The following is a 21,936-nucleotide window of genomic DNA, read 5'->3' as shown; positions in this document are numbered from 1 at the left end:
GCTGGCATGCCACAGACTGGTGCCAGTCCCTGAACTGGGGGTTGGGACCCCTGTGGTAGACAATGGAAATGCAATATATTTTTCACATTTTAGCCCTGGGGAAGTTTCATTAGGAACAAATATGGTTATTTTCCAAAATGGAAATGTGGCATAAATCTACTTAAGTCTTGAATAGCGAGCAAGGTAAAGGCCAACATTTAGGATGGTATCTACTGTATGTAAAGGATAATTTAAGATAGGCTACTGTTTGGCAATCATGAAATGTAGTTGCCAATTTATTTGATGCATTTTCATTCATCCTCTTTCCTTTTTTGCCTATCAAAAACACATTGGTCACTTTCATGCACCAATCAGTTATTTTGTTCAACAGTTCACTTATTTTGGCTATCTTATGCTTTCTACTCTGGGATAGGTTAGATTGACAGCTGACGTTGATGGCTGACTGTTGCCTCTGTCAATGTATGCATCCACACTGGTAATCACCAGTTGATTGTGTCTGCAGGGACAAAAACTTTAGAGACATGAGATTCTAAGAAAGAAACAACTTCCCCTCCCACAGTCTGCAAACAAATGAAATCTGCTTCCTTCGGGGGAAAACACTCCGCTGTTTCTGCGGGTTCAGTATATGATTGACTTATGCCCGCGGGATATTTGCACAGGGGGCGGTGTGTGCGCAGTGGAGGAGGGCAGGACTGGGAAGTGTTCAAGACAAGCTGGGTTTCGTTTCGGGTTAGGTGATTTTACGAGATAGAAATTGCAGACACTTTTTTTTTAATGTTGTCCGTAGTTGCTCGTTCAGCGCCCAGCCTTCGAGTTCCCTTCCGCAGTTTCTTGTGACCTGGATTGTCTACGAGAGCGCGAGAGAGCGAGCAAAAGTGTTTGAAGACTTTTTCCTGCAGCCTCCGAAGAAAAGAGACGACAGATCTAACCGGAAACTTAAAAGAGTAACTTTAACACTTTTATTTTGGCGCGGGGCAGACGAGCGGAGAGGGAAATTGCTATTGGGTGTTTTTCTACTCTGGATTTTGTCTTTCTTTTTTTGCACCGCGCAAGTTCTTAGTTAAAGATCAAAACTTTTTGCCCTTCTCTTAAAAAAAAAAAAAGATTGTACGGCTGCATGAGAAGGGACAGGAGCTCAATTTATAGCTGGCTGTTACACACCCTACCCGAGGCGACTGGAAAAGCGAGCTTGATGAAATGCGGGGAAAATAGCGCATTGCTCCTGCTCTGCTTTGTTGTGGCCACAATTTCCAGCAGGCCCGGAGCCTTTGGTTGTTCTTCAGTTAAAAGCCCTGCCTTCTTTGGCGGCTGTCTGAAAGACCTTTTAGTTTCAGGAATTGAGGCTTAAGGGATTGAAAACACCTTTCATTTATTCTCCTTTCGAAAGAAAACCGCAGTCTATTAAAAAGGTAAAGGGAGAGGGAATTTAAGATAAAGACTGGTGGTCCCACGGGTTGCTTTAAAACAGTGTCTTTCAAACTTGGGAGTCCAGTTTGGGGAAAATAAACAGTGCTATAAAGTGAACTAGTGCCACTAAATCAATATTTAGTTCCAATAATAGTCACCTATGAGTAAAGAGCTGCGTAGGTTGGTGTTCTAATCGGAAGTTGTTCAGTTTAAGTGAGGTCTGGAATCGAACCTATAATGCTGGGCTTCCTCTGGAAGTTGGGGGCAGGTCTGTTTTCAAGGACCATTGGATACTTTTCTGGTAAGATTGTACTTCCTTTTGCTACTGAAAGGAAATATATACCCATTTGTTCACTGGTTTTTGCTGCTTAACTCTGGGTTGTGATTTCCCCACAATGGGTTAATATCACATATGCATCAGATATTTATTAGCTGAAGGAGTTTGTTGAAACCTTGGCAACCTCACTTTTAACCCTTATTCAGTCCATAGCAGATTGTTCTCATCGCCTCTAAAGCAGATTGAGGTTAAAAGAATGAAGATGGTCATTGCAGTTTGATTAAAGTAAATGTTTTATCAAAATGTTTGATTTTAGTATTTGTAAGCTGGTTTGATTGGGGCTTAGGTTGCGAATAAATCAAGATGCTTTTAGTAGCTAACCTTGACTTAAGATGCATGAATCAGATCTGTGTGTCTTGATAAACAGGTAGCACTTTTTTTTTCCGATTTCACATTCTGCTTACCAATGTAATAGTTAAAGCTTGTTTTTAAAGAAAAGGCCATCCCTCTCAATGTGTGTGGCTGGTATAATACTGTAATGTATAATAAATGCCTGAAAATAGAAGCTGTTCTGTTGAACAATAGGTTATGTTGAAGTTAACCAGGGACCAAGGAAAAATGGATTGGAACACTAATTCCCAGCATTTTATAAGGCAGAAGGGCATCCAGTTTGCTAGGAACTCTGGGACTTCTAATTCCAACCAATCAGGAGAAACCTGGGTGAGGAAAGAAAGAAATGGGGCATCTCTCTTCCAGCTCACATTAGACTTATTTAAATGAATATTTAGTTACCTTTTGGGATACGTTCCCTTGAAAATGTTATTGGAATAGCTAACTTTTTGCAATGTGGGTCTCTTACTGTCACTCCTTTTGAAGTGTTGTTTTGTAGAGTTTTATTGCTTTTGCCAGAAACACTTCATTTGCATACAAATCATCCCCAGGGAAAATGGCATTGGACAGAATCGAGACACTATTGATGATTAATAGCACTGAAAGGTAGGAGTAGAAAGTGGCAAGGGTATACGATAGAGTAGCCCAGGGCAAAATCCTACAAGCCAATCTCCATAGCTTCACAACAGCTGAGAATAGCCATTTAGCCTACCAGAAAATGAGATTGTTTATGTAGGAATATTCATTGCAAAACAATGCAAGGTGAAAATATTTAAATTCCTGCCTATTGATTTACACAAGCAGGATCTATTTAGAGAACGTTGGAGCTTCTGGTGAAACAAAGGGGAACTTAAAACAAATGTCAAACAATTCAAAAGTCTTTTGTATGGGTAGTGTAGCTTTTTTAAATTTTATTTTCAGAATTGAGTAGAGCTGCTCTGTGCACTTGCCACCTGTGAGAAAACAGGATGTGCTTCCCCTTACTTGGTCCTCGGAGCAATCAAATTAACTGCAGGTCTATTGCAGCAGGTGGCCCAGCTTGAAACAGCAAACATTTTTCAAAATGCTTAAGATATTTTCATTCTATTTCTCCGCATTTCTGCCTTAGCACCGCAGGTATACACTGAAACCAAGAAGAGAGGAAATAAGACTTTAAGACAGACTTTGTTAATGGGGAGAAATCATATGGTTGAAAAGAGTTTCTGACTTAACACTCTTAAGCCTTAAACCATTTTATATCCATCCTTTATAATGAAATTTACTAATAAAAAGACAAAAGAAAAAATTGTATTCCTTCGATTAGTTTGGTGAATGAAAGATTTGCTCTTAAGTATCTACACATAAGTTACTTTTCACCTAAATTGCAGAAATACAGTTACATGTATTTATCTGGGAAATATTGTAGACAAATATACCAAGAGAAACATGGGATATAAAGAACATAAATGAATGTGTTTCTATTAGGCTTTCTCTTTTCTATACAAAAGAAAATATGACTGATTTTTAGAAAGAACCAAGCAATGTTATCAACTTTTTAAGTGCAAAGTTTTAAGTGCAAACTTTGAAAAACTGGAAAATTACAAATAGATAGTTTCTTTGTACATTTGACATATAAATACTCATCAGGAAACTTATTTCCTATCACAATTGTTTAATTAGCACTGAGTATTTTCTGCTCTAGTAATAAAATACTTAGAAAAAGTTAATTAGAAAATAGTAGGAAACCCAGATATCAAAGAGAGCAAAAACAGATATAAATCTTCAAGACAAAAGATATAAAGGATGCATATCAGAAATTTCTATGACTTAAAGTCACAGCTACACAAAAAGTTGAGTTACCACCCTATAAGCATTTTTAAAAATCGAAGATAAACAAAAATGAAATTTGTATATTGATAATTAGTTTCTTCCTATTGTATTAGCAAAGGTATTAATGTAATTTATAAGAATGGAGATAAAGCTGTGGAAAACACCTGGTTAGAAAGCCTTTGTTTTTGGCATGCACTAGGTTCCTGCATTCTTGTCCCTGGGATCTGGGGCTGTGGACAATAGTCAGTAGGTGGTAGAATAAAATCAATAAACCCATTTTCATGAGCTGCTACTGAAGTTGTAGGTTTACATATTCCTCCACGGAAATGGATTTTGATCTGGAGTTCCTTTTTTTCTGGATCAGAAAATATACCCAAGAAATACCACCAATATTAGGTTCTAATAACCTTAAAGTTATTAGAATAATGGCATAGTAGTTCCTAAAATAAATACCTTATTGAAAATGCAAAATAAAATCGGGGTTAAAACCAGAAGTTTGGGGGAATATTATGTGTATGTGAATATGACCCCGGGGGAAATTATTCTGTTTTGTGACATCAATTGATGGGTGGGACTGAGGCGAGTCAGAATACTAAAATAATAAAAGATTATTATTATCAGACATGAATGGGAGTGGTGACTGGGTAAACCTTTCACCCTGGAGTGATGCATAAATCTGTATATGTGAACATGGAAAATTAATAAATCCAAAAACATATATTGATTTGATTGCTTATGATGAAATATTGAGAGAATTTGTGAAGGATATAAAGATGATGAGTGGTTCGAAATATGGGGCAGATCACTCTGCTAATGTCAAGATTGGGTTTGGGGGAACTTTATCTGTGGAAGAAAAGAAATGTAAGAAATAGAATGAAATTACTGTAACCACACAGAGAGGGAAAATAGAAGACCTGCATTAATAAATATTAGAAGGTAGTTTAATCTCTCTTAATAGATTAAATGCAACATGGGCATAAGCAAAGAGACGAGGTCTATTGTCTCAAATAACAAGGTACATGTAGTCTTTGCTTAACAGTAATTAGGACTATAATTTCTATTGCTAAGCAAAGTGGTCATAAGTGAAATGTTACGTGACTGTGCAATTTTGGTAAGCCCCCCTCCTCCCATTGCTGTTGTTAAATGAGGACCACACAGGTTGCTAAGGACTTCCAACTTCTTGCCACTTTCCTTATTGACGTCTGCTGGTGCAAAGCTGACAGCAAATTGCAGACACCGAAACTGTAAGAAATCCAGGCCAGGTACCAACTGCTCATATCATGATTATGTGACTGCAAGGACACTGTGACACCTGGGATTTTGAGGACTGGACACACTGCCTCTCATTCAGTGCTATTGTAAGTTTGAATGCAGGTAGTCCTCGGCCTATAACAGTTCATTTGCTGCCCATTTACAGTTACAATATCTCTGAAAAAGTGACTTATGACTATTTCTCACACTTACAACCGTTGCAGCATCCCTATGGTCATATGATCAAAATTCAGATGCTTGGCAACTGGTTCATGTTTATGACAGTTGCAGGGTCCTGGAGTCTTGTGATCACCTTTTGCAACCTTCTGACAAGCAAAGTCAATGGGGAAGCCAGATTCATTTAGTAACCATGTGACTCACTTAACAACTGTGGCAAAGGAAGTGATAAAATGAGACAAAACTCACTGAACAAGTGTTTCACTAAGCCACATAAATTTGGGGTTTAATTGTGGTCGTAACTTAAGGACTACCTGTAGTTGCTTGGTTGTTAAACAAGGACTTTCTGTAGTTGGATTTGATAGATAAAATAAAATGGACTGATGCAAATTATACTCTAACAAACAGTAGAATGAATGAATGAATGAATGATTGATTATTGATTACATGTCATCAGTGTTTACTCTTTGCAATCACATAGGTAGAATTTCTCCAGCATGATCTGTCCCTAACCTGGTCCTTCAGGTCTTCAGATGTAGGTTATTTATAAAATGAGAAAGTATAAATACTGATGGAATGGAAATGAGTAGAATCTGATCTATGGTTAGATTTAATTTTAACTTATTTTAAGTGTATTGTTTTTTTAAAAAATTTGGTTTGTTTTTTTGGAAATGGATTTAATCTTTTTAAACTTTTGGGATGTGTGTTTTTTAATGTTGTACGCCGCCCTGAGTCCTTTTGGAGAAGGGCGGCATATAAATCCAAATAAACCAAACCAAACCAAACTATGGTTAGGAATGAATTTTGAAAGAAGCGAAAATGTCCGTGTAGAAGAGCTTGCATTGGCTTCCTTTATTATATGGAAATGAAAGTTGTGTATTTCAGAAGAAACATGAAGTTAAATGTTTATGGTTAAATAAGAGATAAGGTTTAGAATAAACTGGGCAACCCAGGCCCCTTTGGGTCATCATTTCAAACATATTTCCTCACCTAAACTAAGAAACAGAATGACCAAGGACAGGCAAAAAAGTTGTGGGAGTCAGAGGGATTTCTGACTTCCTGCTGGCTTCCCCCATTGAGTTTTCTGGCAGGAATCTGGCATCAGAAATAACCCTTCCTTCATAGTAGTTAGCTAAGTGGCTGCTGCTGGGAAGGGAAGGGAGTGAAGGAAGGCAAAACTATCTGGGGAACTGTGATGGAATATTGAAAATTAAGATCACATGACTGCATCAAAAGCACAGCAGCTGCCAGCAGCACTGAAGCAGCCACAATGTGCCCAAATTTCATGTCCTCGGGAGTCATAGGTCTCAGGTTGTATATTTTGTACATTAGCCCATTTGAGTTACCCTGGTTCAAAAAAAGGTTGCCTATGATGCAGTTTTTCACCAGGTTAAAAGTCATGATGAGTTTTAGTGACAGACAGACAGACAGACAGACAGACAGACAGATAGACAGACAGGCACAGACAGATGAACATTGAATACAAAATTGAGAATCAAGCAAGCATACTGATCTTGAAGGCATAATGTTGGAATTGCAGGGGAAATATGCGAAGGAAAAGGAAATAGGTTGAGAAAAGGAAGAATTTAAAAAAAGTATAATTGGATAAGGTTGATGTGAATCTGAAGAAGAGAAAGGATAAAACTTGAACCAGAAGCTGTACAGTATGAAGAAAGAAGCAAATATAGTATGGCAGGGGTGTCCAAACTTGGGAACTTTAAGACTTGTGGACTTCAACTCCCAGAATTCCCCATTCTGGGAGTTGAAGTCCACAAGTCTTAAAGTTCCCAAGTTTGGACACCCCTGTAGTATGGGAAGACTTAGAAAATAGCAGTAGTGTTTAGCTGTAATTTCCTTATCTCATGCCTTATTTCATGGGTTTGCATGACACTGCTTACTTCAAAAGGGAATTGTATCTGTCTGTCTATATGTATACAGTACATTCAGAAAGGAAACATTTATTTTAAATAAATAAATATTTCTTTCCTTTCAGGAAAATGAGGAAGCTTCTGAAGTGCTGGACATGCTTGCCTTTCATCCTTTTCATTATCCCAACTAATTGTGGGTCAATTCAGAATATCTGTAAAATCACAGATAAAACGGCAGACTGTAGTCATTTAAAGCTTGATCAAATTCCCTCCAATCTCCCAGCTGATATAACAGCGTTGGATATTTCACATAACCAGCTGAAAACACTGCCGCCTAAAAACCTTACAAAGTACAATCAGCTTGTTTATTTAAATGTGGGGTTCAATTCCATATCTAAACTAGGGATTGACTTGTGCCTCAGTTTACCTTTCTTAGAGACATTGCGGCTGGAGCACAATCAGTTGCGTACATTATATGGAGAAGTTTTTACTTCCTGTACCAATCTGAGAAATCTTAATGTGGGATTCAACATTCTGAATACAAAAAATGATCCTTTCAAAAATCTGAAGGTAAGTCCGAGCTTTGACCTGCTATTTTCTGAGTTCATGTGATTGAAGGTTCTACTACATTAAGGATAGCATGACATGACCGTATGTGGATATGACTTTATTGAGTTATACTAGCATCTTTTCCCTAAATAATAATTCTTTTAACTGTTATTGATTCTCTAGCTTCTTTGATGGAGCCATTTCACAGTAGAGTAAAAGATATGTTTAATAGAAATGGGTTTAATGCCTTCCGTAAACACTGTGATTTTTTTGCTACTTAGATTATTGCACTCAAATGTGTGCTTTTATCCATTTTTTTTCTAGTCTTGTGTTTCTTGTTATTTCATATTCTGCTTTAAAATGTAACTGTATGGTTGGCATATAGACATGCTGCCTGTTCTGAGTCAGAATTAGAATTGAGTACATAAATGAAGATAAACATACATATATGTCTGGGATGTGTATGTATTGAATATGGCCTTCTTTTTTATGCAGTTTATACTGCAAGATACATAATATGGATTCCTGTCATAATAGCATGTAAATTTCTGCAAATTGCTTCTCTGAAATTCTGTACTTGCCATCTAAATTGATACAGATTGATGCGTTTCTGTTCCCAATTGTCATTCTGGAAACCACTTCCTTGCATTATTACTGCATCGGGATTTTTATTCTATATAAATGACTTAAAAGGTTTCCCCCCCCCCTTGATTTTGGTGATTTTAGTTTTGAAATAAATTCAGCCATAATCTTTGTAGAACAAAAATCTGAAAAGAAATACACTGAACATTAAGGATGCAATCAAAAGATACCAATGCCAAAAGGGTAGCATGAAATAAATTCCCTTACAGTAAGCCTTTGAGACGGTTGTTGGTTGAATTCTCCTGTGGCCTCATATCACCTTTTTTCAATCTAGTACCTACCAGGTCTGATGGGTCTATAGTTCACAATTCCAAAACACCTGGAAAGTTTCAAGTTATATGTGACTATCTTAGATTTTGTTTTCCTTGACAACGTGTTAGGGCAGTGATGGAGAAACCTTTTCACCGTGGGTGCCAAAAGCACACAAGTGCACTATCACACATGCTCATGCTATTTATATGCTATCACATGTGCTCACGTGCCACCCCATAATTTAATGAGCCCCCTGCGCATGCACACTGTTCTGACCTCCTGGCTGCCCCACGCATGTGCCCACGGCTTTCTTGGAACCTGGGGAGGGCGAAAATGCCTTCCCCTGCCCCACAGAGGCCAGAAACAGCTTGTTTTCTGACTTCCAGTGGGCCCAGTAGGTCCATTTTTCACCCTCCCCAGGCCCCAGAGCCTTTCTAGGAACCTGGGGAATGCGAAAAATGGCCCAACACGCAAACCAGGAAATGGTATTCCCCCCAAGTCTCATAACTTTTACAAAATGATAAACAAAATGTTGTTGCTTAATTAGATCTTGACAGCTTATTTTTACATTATGTCTTTTAATAATTTCAATCATTTACTTTGTATCTAACAAAAGGATTCATTGTATTGTTCCGCTTCCGGGACCGAATGGCGACGGACGTGTAGTCCGCCGATCGCTCCCTTGGCGGGTTCCGAAAGGAGCACAGGAGACCCGAGCGAAGGGTATCCTGCCGAAAGGCGGCTTGCTGGCACTTCCCGCAGCGGCGGCAGCCGGCGGGGGCATTTTTCCCAGCTTCGCCTAGGCGCCGGGGAGCACTGGGGGGGCGAATGATGTCGCCTCTTCGCCAGATGGCTCTGGGAGGTTTTAAATTGAAGAAGAAGATACAGCTGAAGTGCGGTGAGGGGGAGGTCTTCCCAAATCTTTTATTGGTTTGTTTATTGGATGGATTGCAGCTTGTTTGGAACTCGGTTTCAATTTTGGAAGGAAAACAATTGGAAGTGGGGGAATCCACCCCCCTTGGAAAAGCGGCGCTTGTAAAATCTCTCTCCATGCAGGAGAGAGAGGGAGTTTAAAAACTACTTTCACTCTCTATCAATAATGGGAAAATAATTTTGGACTGCAATTGCGTGAGAGAGGATGGCTGAACTGGCTTTGAACTATGTATGAGAACTTTGGATGTTGTCTTCTGACCGCCCGTGAAGGCTGAGCCAAGATGGCCACTTCCTCCTTCTTCTTCATCCTTACAGAAAAGATTCATTCCTTGCAAGATTTTATGGCTCTGAACTAGTCTCATCCCCAGAGACCTCTAGGAGCCTCTCTAAAACTTTTTTCCCTTGGACTTGGAACATTTGGACTTATCTAATTGACCTGATTAGAAGATTTACTCTCCCTTGGATTTGTTTGCCTTGTGATCTCTACCGGCTGTGCCCTCCTGCAGACGCCATTTCGAGCAGCCTCTGAGCCTTATGATGGCCCCGAAAAAAGTACCGACCGGCAAGACTTCTTCGGCCCCGACATCGTCTACTTCCAGTCCTGTCATCCATCAATCACAATTGGGGTCCTTTTTACAACTTAAAGCCCCTGAAGAAAGCTCAAAGGATTTATCTACTCAACAGATGCTTTAATCTCTCTTAAAGGGACAGGACAAAATAAAAAAACAACTTGCAGACCTAAACGATCGGCTCAGAGCAACGCAACAACAAGTCACACAAAATGAACAGGGAATAGGTATACTGGAGGAAGGAGCGGTTGGGGTGAGGGAAGAGGTTAGAACAATCCAAAGGGGGAGTCTAGAATTTGAAAATCACATGATAAAGATAGAATTTGAAAGGATGTCTTTTTTCCTTAGGTTTCAAAACCTGGAAAAAGCAGAGGATGAAGATCTTAAGGAGATTATGACCACAATATTAGCTGAATATATTAATAGAGATAAACAACAATGTGGGTGGGATATTGACCTGATTTATAGGATTAACTCAGCATATGCAAGAACACATAATGTTCCAAGGGAAGTTCATGTAAAATTTCTTAGAAAACCCACAAGAGATGAGGTTCTACGAGCTCAAAGGGGTGGACCACTAAAATATGAATATAAAGAAATAACCATTCTCAAACAGATCCCAAAGAAAATAAGAGATAAGAGGAAGAAATATTCCTCTTTAGCAAAAAAATTATATGACAAGGGGGTCTGGTTTAAATGGTTGTTACCAGAAGGCATGCTGATTTTTTGGGAGGGCACTAGAACTAGAATCACTACAGTTATGGAGGCTACTATCCGCTTTGTCTAGGAGAGCTTTGTTTTTTTCCATGAAGGCCTCCGCCTCCATAATTGTATTAATTCTAACTCTGGTGCCCTCCCAGAAAATCAGCATACCTTCTGGCAAAAGCCACCGAAACCAAAATCCCTTATCAAATAATTTTTTTGCTAGTATTGAATATTTTTTCCTCTTATCTCTTACTTTCTTCGGGATTTGTTTCAGGGTGGCTATCTCTTTGTCCTTATATTTTAATGTTTGCCCCCTTTGTGCCCCCAGAATTTCATCTCTTGTAGCCTTTCTAAGAAATTTAATATGAACCTCTCTTGGAACATTATGTGTTCTAGCATAAGCTGAGTTAACTCTATAAACCAAGTCAATATCCCATCCTAATTGCTGTTTGTCTTTTTTAATATATTCAGCTAACATTGTTGTCATGATCTCTTTTAGGTCTTCATTGTCAGTCTCAATTACGTTTTGAAATCTAAGGAAAAAAGACATCCTTTCAAATTCCATTTTTATCATGTGGTTCTCAAGCTCTAAATTTCCTCTCTGGACCACCCTCACCTCCCCCCCTCATCTCAGCTGTCCCCTCCTCCAGAACGTCCAATCTTTGTTTGTTTTGTGCAGTTTGGTTTTGATTTTGTCTGAGCTGTTCATTCATTTCTCTCAACTGATTTTTCAGTTCATCCTGCCCTTTTAAAATCTTTTGGAGCAGCTGATGAGTTACTGATTCCTCTTCAGGGGCTTTAGGTAGAAACGATGTTAGTGACTGCTGTCCAATTGGGCTGGATGTTGAGGATGCTGGGGCGGATCCTGATTTCCCAGGTGGTGGTTTCTTTGGGGGCATCATGAAAAAAAGCTCAGAGATATGTATGTCCATACAAAGAAATGGCGACTGTTGAAAAGCACAACCAAGAGAGACCATGAGGCAGGCAGTCCAGACAGGAGTAGAAACCTTCTATATAGTTCAAGTCCAGTCAATTAATTCAGTTATTCCAAATCCAAGATATCCAAGATATTATGCAGCAAGAGATGTTTCTGAGAGTCACGGAGGCAAAAGTATAGTGCCAGCAATTTTCATAGGAGGAGTCTTAATTTCAAAGAGCATAAAGATGGAGGAAGTATGCCATCTTGCTTCGCCAGCCCCGGAGATCGGGAAGCAACAAGTCAAAAGTTTTCAAAATTTTTAAAGAAGTCGATCCTCACTTTTCTTTCACAATTGCATTAAGAAAGTCATTTTGCCATTGCTTATAATGAGTGTGATCCCTTTTAAAGCTCTCTCTCTCTCCTCCGAGAGAGAGGAGGTAAATCCAAAGCCGCTTTTCCAAGGGGAAGGGAATCCCCCTCCCTCCAATCACACTTCCCAGGAAAAGATTGAAAGTCTTTTAAAAAGCTGACGATCTTTCATTTAAATATCAGAAGGAGAATTGGGGAGGGTTCCCATCTCACCACACTTCAGCTGTAGCCTTCAAATTGTCGATCATCCAGCTGTCTCGAAACGAAGGCGCACCCCCTCTCACCTCTCGGCTCCTGGGGCAATGCCGGAGGGCCCCCCGTGGCAGCCGCCGATCCAGGGGACCCCCAGCGAGCAGCCCCTACGGCAGGGTGCCCCTTCAACCCTGTGCCCCCCCCCCAAGCCGAGGGGAGCCCACCAAGAGAGTGCAGGGCGGACGAACACATCCGTCGTTCTCAACAACCGGAAGCGGAATCGTAATTATCAGACTCTTAAGGTCCTGGCTACTTTACATGAGAGTTGTGATCCAAAAATGAAGTGTACAAACTGCCTGTTCTTATGTACTGTTTCTTCATTTCCCTTAGGTGTATGTGTAGAGTTTAGTCTTCTGTGTCAGTGCAAGAACGTGAGGATAATTGTCAAATTAATGTTTTTTGTTTAGGTATCAAATTTGCTATAACTGGGAGAGACTACCTAGATTTTTTCTAGCTAGTGTTGCACATGGTTGAACTAGGGATGTACAGTGCTTTGCAGTTTTTAAAAAATGCCATATAGAGCATATGGATGGTACTGCTTAAAGCAGCTTGCTTTTTCCTGAGATTGTGCTTTTGGCTTCTGAATTTGATGTGAGGTTTTCTCAAAGAGCTGTATGCACGTCCTGGCTGTGATGTTGTATCAGATCCAGAGCACTGCACAACAATAGCTTTAATCAGAAAACCTAATAGAAAATAGAAGACTTGCAACACATAAGAGGAATATAACACGGATAATTGCTTTCTTTATTTCCTTTTTCTCTTTGCTAGAATTTGGTTTTCCTGGATGTCTCTCATAATCACCTAAGTTCTATAAAATTAGGGTCTCAGCAGCAATTAGGAAATCTACAAGAGCTTGTGATGTCTCAAAACCAAATTACAAAATTAAATAAAGAAGATCTATACTTTCTTGCTAACTCTTCATTAAAAAGATTGGACCTTTCATCAAACCCAATAAAAGAGGTAAACAAAATCATCATGCCTAGGGTCTTGGTGGCCTGAAAGAATAAGAATACTTAGGATTAAAGAGGATCGTCTCTCCCTCCCTCTCCCTCCCTTCCCCCCTCTCTCAAATCTCACATTATTTGCATGAAAATCCATATGCATTGTGCCACTTAAATGTTGTTCTTTTTTTTTAAAAAAAATCCACATTCTGCCAGCCCCTTTGCACATAGCTCCAGCCATTGCCTTCATTGCATTGCAACCTGAGTTAAGTATTGTCTAATTTGGACCCCTAGATTCTATGAAAATTGGAGAGGGAGCAGTTTTTAATAATTTATCAAATTTAGAAACTGCCCATCACCCTCACTGAGGGACTCTGGATGGTGTACAAATAAAATATGAAAACACAAAAACTGTATATAAGATTTAAATATGAGCCAAGCATAGTTAAAATTCAACATTAAAAGCTAATTAAAAGGCTTGGGGATGACCTTCAGGGCACTAACATCTCCACAGCTGTGTGGTCCTCTGTGAGCCCCACGTGAGATGGCAGAGCCAGGTTCTTAGATGTTTTTGAAATGCCAGGACAGTGGGGGCCCACCTTGCATCTGGAAGAGGGAGAATGTTCCAAAGAGTGGAGGCAATGGCAGAGAAGGGTTTCTTCCTGGACCCCCCTCCCAGTTGGAATTCTTTAAATGACAGGGTCGGCAACATACCTTCCCTGCCTAATCAGGAGGGATGGGGTGAAGTAATAGGCAGAGACATTTCTGTAGGTAAACTGGTTCCATGCCATGAAGGAAGTATAACCAACACTTTAAATTGCACTGAAGCAAACTGGCATCCAATGCAGGTTGCACAGCAGAGGTATTATATGCACAAGGCTGCATTCTATACCAGCGGAAGCTTCTGTCTACTTTTCAAGGGTGGCCCCATCTAGAATGCATTGCAATAATCCAAGCAGAAGATGACCAGAGCATGAATGACCAGGCACAGTGACTCCATCTCCAGGAAAGGCCATAACTGGTACACAACACACAGCTGAGCAAAGATCCTCCTAGCTACTGTACAACTGCCAACTGCTCTTTGAGTAGGAGCCATGAACTGAGGAGGATCCTCAAATTATGCTCTGAATTGGCTCAAAATGGGTGTGTGCGTGATTATGGGGAGACTCAACGTTTCTGTCATGTGGAATAATTTTAAAACATTTTAATTATTATTTCTAGTTTCAACCAGGCTGTTTCCAAGCTATTGAAAATATATATGGCCTCGATCTGAACAACGTTCCATTGGGAGCTGATGGCACAGAGAAACTTTGTCTGGAATTATCTGGCACAAAAATACAGAACCTTTCAATGAGCAAAGTGCAACTTTCACGGATTTCCAATCTGACCTTTAGTGGAATGAGTAAAACAAACCTTACCATTTTAAACCTACCAAATAATTATTTGTCTGTTATTGAAAATGCCTCATTTATATATTTTTCAAATTTAAAAGAACTAAATCTAATGAATAACAATATTACAAGACTGTCTTCTCATTCTCTTTATGGGCTTCAAAATCTGAACTATTTGAACTTGGAAAATTCACATGTCAGAATAATTGATTCGGCGTTCCAGTGGCTAACTCATTTGAACTACCTTATTATGGATGGTAATAGATTTCTAGAGATTACTCCCCATACGTTTAAAGGTTTAGAAAATTTGAAAAACTTGAGTTTATGTCAGTGCAATATAAATTCAATAACAAATATGACATTTGCTTCACTTGCAAATTCTTCCCTGCAGTTTCTCAATCTAACAAAAGCTGGAATCATTTCCATCAAGCCCAAAGCTTTTTCTTGGCTGAGTCAACTAAAAATGCTTGATTTAGGTTTAAATAATATTAAACAGAACCTTACAGGTCAGGAATTTCAAGGTCTTAGTAATATTGAGACACTGTATCTTTCATATAACTATCAGTTGAATTTGACAAGTGAATCATTCTCTCTTATTCCAAGCCTTCGAAAGCTGAGAATGAGAAAGGTACGCTGCAGTAATCTTGCAATCAACCCCTCACCGTTTCGTAAATTAAAGAATTTGACAATCCTGGATATGGGTAACAACAATATTGCTAACATAAAGGATGATATATTTGATGGGCTGCATCAGCTTGAAATTCTTGACCTGCAGCACAATAATCTGGCTCGACTTTGGAAACACACCAACCCAGACGGTCCTGTTCTTTTTCTCAAAGACCTTCACAACCTCCGTCTACTGGATTTAGAATCAAATGGCTTTGATGAGATCCCACACAAGGCTTTCTATGGCTTATCTTTATTGAGAAGCTTGAATTTAGATTCCAATCTCTTGAATCTGCTTCCCAAGTCTGTTTTTGATGATCTGACATCTCTGAGCTCTCTCTTCCTCCAGAAGAATATGGTCACAGCTATTGATGAAAAAGTGTTTGGTGCTGTTTTCAAACATCTAAAAGTATTAAATATGGCTTCAAATCCATTCGACTGTACTTGTGACAGTATAGCTTGGTTTGTTACTTGGCTCAATAGCAATAAAACATACATCTCAAATTTAAACAATTATCAATGCAACACTCCACCCAAATATCACTCTAATTCAGTAGCACAGTTCGATACTTCTATATGTGATAACGCCCCCTTTAAACTGGTATTCATTTTGTGCACTACTACTATATTATTGCTCATCTTTATAGCTATGCTTGTTCACTTTGAAGGATGGAGAATTAAATTTATGTATACTGTGGCTGTAAACAGAGTATTGGGCGTCAAAGAAATAGATAGACAACAACAGCAATTTGAATATGATGCCTACATCATTCATGCCAAGAAGGATATGAACTGGGTATCCAAGAACTTTATTACCCTCGAAAATAATCAACCAGCCATTCGATTCTGTTTAGAAGAACGAGATTTTGAAGCTGGAATATCTGAATTTGAAGCCATCGTCAATAGCATACAGAGAAGTAGAAAGGTCATATTTATTGTAACTAAACATCTCTTAAAAGACCCCTGGTGCACAAGGTAAGTTGAAAATATTTAAATAATGGCCATTTTATTTGGGGTTTTAGGACATGTCTTTAATTTTAAAGCCGTTTCTGTGAATTGTCAGGATTTCCAGCTAAGGAATTGTATTTTCTTATGTTTAAAAGAAGGTGGTGGTAATCCTTTAACTTGAAGGATGAATTCCATGTATTACTGTGGAAATTTTGAGATTTTCGATTGTGCAAGTTAAACAGCACAGGAGTTTATTTTTCATGTCACACGTCTTATTCACAAAATACCAGGTTGTGCTTTCAAAAAATAGAGCTGATTTTTGTTAAATTTCAAGGCTGCTCTATTGCATTTAAGCGAATTTACTTTTGACAAGGCAAAAAGTATATGAAATGCATTATTAAGGTATTTTATTTATTACTTCTATTGCTTAATTATAATATGAATGATGCAGCTATTTGAGCAGGAATGTTGCCATAAATTAACAGTCCTGGGTAAATTCTTTCAAACAGTAATATTTACAGGAGTATAAACTTTGTCTGCTAGTAGACAAAGAAGACTGCCTTCTTGACAGCCTTTTACATCAAGGTCCTGAAATTTATTTGGGAAATGATAGTTTTCAGGCTTTATCAAGGCTTTTGCAGGGGCTAGAATTACAAATCTAAAATCATCAGTGTGAAACATACAACTTGTGTCACTTTAAAATGCTCTCAATACCTTGTTTTCTAGTGGAAGTAACATACATAACATTTCAGGTTGGCAGGCAAATCTGTCTGGCTCATTTCTGTATGTGAGGTTCACAATTTGTATTTCTTAAATCTTTATAAGTAAATTAGGACATGCTTGTGTATTAAAATCTACATTTTCACAACTTTTGGGATAAAGTTCGCAACTCAACAGTGTGCACATAAAGCATATGTTAATGAAATATAACCCAAAGCACTTCATAGAAGGGAAGAACTATTTAAAATGAATTCTAGGAAAAATGCTTATAAAAATGATGATAGATTTCCACCGCTTGTACATTTTCAATCAGAATTATGCAAAACTCCCAACTTCATTTCTCATATAGTGCTGCTATCTTTCCCTTTATATAAAAGCACAAGAACTAAATTCTTCCAGTCATCAGGCATACAATGAATTCAGAAAGTATTCAGATCCCTTTCACTTTTGTTATGCTGCGGCCTGATTCTACAGTTGTTGAAATTCATTTTTCCCTCTCATTAATGTACACTTAGTACCCCATAATGACAAAGTGAAAAAAGAATTTTAGAAATGTCTGTAAATTTATTAAAAAGAAAAAGTGAAATATCACATTGGCACATTGACTTCGATGAGTACCTTTGGCAGCAACTACAGCCTTGAGTCTTTTTGGTATGATACAACAAGCTTTGCACACCTGGATTAGGGGATTTTCTGCCATTTTTCCCTGCAAATCCTCTCAAGCTCTGTCAGGTTGGATGGCGGCTGTTGGTGGACAGCCATTTTCCAGGTTCCTCCAGATAAGTTCAATAGGGTTCAAGTCAATCTAGGACTGTGATGGCGAACCTATCATGTGTGCCGGAGGGGGCACGCAGAGCCTGTATTGTGGGCATGCGTGCCATCACCAGCTGTTCTTCGGTTTCAGGTGTCTGCATATGTGCTGGCCAGCTGGTGTTTGTGTGCATTCGAGTGACGGAAACCCAGACCAGCTGGTCAATGCATTTGCTTGTCTTTGGGTTTTTAGCGCTCCAGCACGCGTTGAAACACGTACACATTCCAGTTTGGATATTCAGTGCTGAAAAGGTTCACCATCATTGTGTCATCATCATTCACTGCCTTGTCCCTAAGCTACTCCTGTGTTGTTTTGACTGAGTGCTTAAGATCGTTGTCATGTTGGAAAGTGAACCTTCATCCCAGTCGGAGGTCCTGAGCACTATGGAACAGGTTTTCATTGAGGATATTCCTGTACTTTGCTCCATTCAGCTTTCCTTCAACACTGACCAATCTTCTGGTTCCCTGCTATTGAAAAATACCTCCACAGCATGATGCTGTCACACTTCACTGTTGGGATGATATTGGGCAGGTGATGAGTGGTACCTTGTCTCCTACAGACATAACATTTATAATTGATGCCAAAGTGTTAAATCTTCGTTTCATCAGACCAGAGAATCTTGTTCTTCACAGTCTGAGAGTCCTCAGGTGCTTTTCTGCAAACACCAAATGGGTTTTCATGTGTTTTGCACTGAGAAGGGGCGACTGTCTAGCACTCTGCCATAAAGCCTAGATCGGTGGATGGCTGCAGTGATGGTTGTCCTTCTGGAACTTTGTGCCATCTCCACACAGGATCTCTGGAGCTCAGTCACGACCATTGAATTCATGGCCACTTCTCTTACTGACGCCCTTCTCCCCCAATTGCTCAATTTGACAGTTCTTGGAAGAGTCATGGTTGTTCCAAACTTCTTCCATTTTAGAATTATGGAGGCCACTATGCTCTTCAGTGCAGCAGAAATTTTATCGTAGCCTTCCCCAGATCTGGGCTTTGCAATAATCCCATCTTTGAGCTCTGCAGGCAGTTCCTTTGACCTCATGCTACAGTACACATTGTCAGCTGTGAAGACTTCTATAGAGAGGTGTGTGCCTTTCCAAATCATGTCCAATCAATTTAATTTACCACAGCACTTCAATCCAGTAGTAGAATACCACAGATTGACTACAATCAAGGTATAGAAATATGCCAGCAATTATCAAGAAAAATGGGAGGCACCTGAACTAAATTTCAAGTATTGTTGCAAAGGGTCTTATGCCAGTTATATTATAGTTTTTTTTTCTTTTTAATAGATTTACAGACATTTCTAAAACCCTGTTTTCAACTTTGTCATTATGGGGTACTGAGTATAGATTCATGAGGAAAAATGAATTTCAACAACTGTAGAATCCGTATAAAATTGAACCATACCCATTTTTAGCATTCCTTCACTGTATCTACACATGCACCCTTATCATTTTTTAGGATTTACAATATTTTTTAATCATTTTTTCCCCTGGATATTGAGAAAGATAGCTTAGTTTGAATATTTTTGCCCTAAACAGATAATTGGACATGGTAGCTTAAGAGGTTCCTTTGAATTCTGGGATTCTATGACAGTAAACAATTTAAGTCTTTTAAAAGTATTACTGATTCTAAATGTTCAAGAGAGTTATTGCATCATAAAGATACATGTTTCTGAAACTTATAAGTAAGCCTACTAAGCCAAAACATGTCTTTGTTTTCTTCAGGTTCAAAGTTTATCATGCTATACAACAAGCCATTGAACAAAGTCGGGATTCTATTATACTAATTTTTCGACATGATATTCCTGATTACAAGTTAAAGAATGCACTTTGTTTACGAAGAGCAATGTTCAAATCTCGTTGTATCTTGGAGTGGCCTGTGCAGAAAGAACGTTTGGATGCCTTTTACCAGCAATTGAAATCAGCACTTCAGTCCAATAGTAGGATAATATAATTTGTTTTAAGAAGAATATTGTATGCATTTCTGGGTAATTCACCCAGTGGTTAAAATACCACACTAAAAATACAATATTGAAAAAGAAGTAAATGTAAAACCAAGGATTTTTTTTTCATTCTCTTTCGGGCAGAAAGAGCGAAGGGTGAAGCAGGTGGAGCTAAATTCTACTCCGGCATATAGTTTCCTAATGCCCCAAACGGAGGGATCTTTTAAAGATGTGTTCGCGAGTAAGGGAAAAAAAGTTGTATCCAAACATACAAAATGAACGAGTAGCATTCGGGAACATCAAATGTTTGCTACAAAAGACAGTGAAAGTATTTTGGACGTGAGACCAAAAGTAGGATATGTATTAAATAAAAATGTAGTTGATTTTAAATCCCAGACTAATCTCTCTCCTTCTCTTCATGTGGTTCATATTGAAGCTTGTCCACCAATCTTTTCAGCAATTTCCTTTCACTGCTTACTCACAGCTGCTCCACTCCTCTATTCACTCTATGCCAACCTTTGCCTTACCCACACAATCTCACTTGGGAATCATCCTGCACACTGATCTTCTCATGACGTGCCTTTTTCTATTGTGTAGCCACAGTGGGAGGCTGCCATCTTGCCTTTTTCTGACCGCTCAAAACTAGCTGGTCTATACCCAGCACAGTTCATGCATAGGACAATTTGCACATTCCCAATACTTCGGTCTCTCTCCACTTTCTTACCCAGAAATAGGAGCTGCAAGTAAGTTAAGCTTTTGTCTTTGCTCCATAATATTACTGGAAAAAAGAAACGTAAAGAGTAGAATCCAAATATCTGATGCACTAGAAAAGAGGATGTTCTGACCCAGCTCCCCAAACACCCTAACAAGACATCTGATTCCAGTTCATTTATCACTATATTTGAATTTATGTTCTCAGATATAACTGGTGACCCAACTTGGTCCTTCTATAAGCACAGGATTCTTTCAATTCATGAGATGAACCAGGCTCCATAACTGTTACATGTAAAATGTTCAGATCCTACATCCATAACAATAAGATTCTTCTCCCAGTTTGTTTCTCTTCCTCTTCTAGGAACTAAGGATAAAAAAATACATTATTATCTTCCACATATTAGTAGATTGTTGAATGTATTTTAATCAACAGCACATAAACTTACAAGATTTAGAGCTTGATTTAGAAAATCTTCAGCTTCCGTTCATGTTGATAACATTTTTATACAAAAGTGCATATAGAAAATAAAATTGATGTGCATATTTATTTGGATAAATTTTATCTTTTGGGTAATAAAATTTAGAAAGAACAAAGAAGCAGTGTTTTTCCACAAATTGATTTCTCGTATATGAAAGTGGGACATACTGGAGAGTGCAATACAACTTCCAAAAAGCTGCAGGAAGCAATCCAGTGACTCCAGGAGGTAGGAATGACATTTTTCCAGAATTTCTGCTATAGGGAGAGTGTCAGTGGAACTTATCTATGACACCCAATATCAATCTAGGGTGCTATACTGACCGGATGTATTATCATTCTTATTAATCTGGTTTAGTCTAAAGATATTTAATTCAGAACTAGATCAGTTTCTGTACTCTGATTCAAGATATGTTTCCATATAAGCAATAATAGAAATATATCCTATTGTTTTGTGATTATTAAATACGAAAATTATTTATAGTCTTACAAATAAAACCAGCTGGTACGATGTGAAGTAAAGTGCCAATCTCAAGCATCCTTATTTATGCACAGGATGAAGAATTACTCTTAGGAAATAATATTCCAGAGCCTCTTAAATGGTTTTTAAATGTTAAATTGTGTAACTACAGAGAAACCTGGGATATTGGAAATCATTGGCAGGATCCATTCTGAACAGTTCATCTACAAAGATTGGGCATATCCATGGGGAGATGCATGGTACATTTTGCGAAGAAACCAGAGACTCCCTGTGACAGCCATTTTGTGAGAGGGCCCACAGCAGGGTCTAAAACTCCTAACAATACTGTCTGAAACATGGCCATCTATTTCATCAATTACTCCCAGACATCCTCAGCAATATTCTAGGCCTGAGAAATTAACCAGAATTGGTTTCTTAATACAATACAATAGTAGAGTTGGAAGGGACCTTGGAGGTCTTCTAGTCCAACCCCCTGCCT

At 38.7% G+C, this 21,936-nt stretch overlaps 2 protein-coding genes across 6 annotated transcripts in view; one reads left to right on the top strand and one right to left on the bottom strand.

Annotated features, from left to right (window-relative positions):
* The window catches only part of FAT1 (FAT atypical cadherin 1), a 489,274-nt gene that overhangs the window by 85,868 nt on the left and 381,470 nt on the right, over nt 1-21,936 (bottom strand). The gene's annotated exons all lie outside the window — the stretch shown is intronic.
* Nucleotides 702-20,178, top strand: TLR3 (toll like receptor 3). Of its 5 annotated transcripts, none has more exons than XM_081959253.1 (5): nt 702-944; nt 7,305-7,749; nt 13,138-13,329; nt 14,532-16,342; nt 19,571-20,178. In XM_081959253.1, exons 2-5 carry the CDS (start codon nt 7,309-7,311, stop codon nt 19,797-19,799), a joined length of 2,673 nt encoding a protein of 890 aa, XP_081815379.1. In that variant the 5' UTR covers nt 702-944; nt 7,305-7,308; the 3' UTR covers nt 19,800-20,178. The 5 variants fall into 5 exon arrangements, with proteins under 5 accessions (XP_081815379.1, XP_081815381.1, XP_081815380.1 ...); XM_081959255.1 differs by having other exon boundaries at nt 702-1,409; XM_081959254.1 differs by having other exon boundaries at nt 702-1,708.

The sequence above is a fragment of the Natrix helvetica genome (genome assembly GCF_964273705.1).
Source record: "Natrix helvetica genome assembly, chromosome: 7".
NCBI lineage: Eukaryota > Metazoa > Chordata > Lepidosauria > Squamata > Natricidae > Natrix > Natrix helvetica.
The sequence above is the reverse complement of the archived record's forward strand: the minus strand, read 5'-3'. Positions and strand labels throughout refer to the sequence as shown.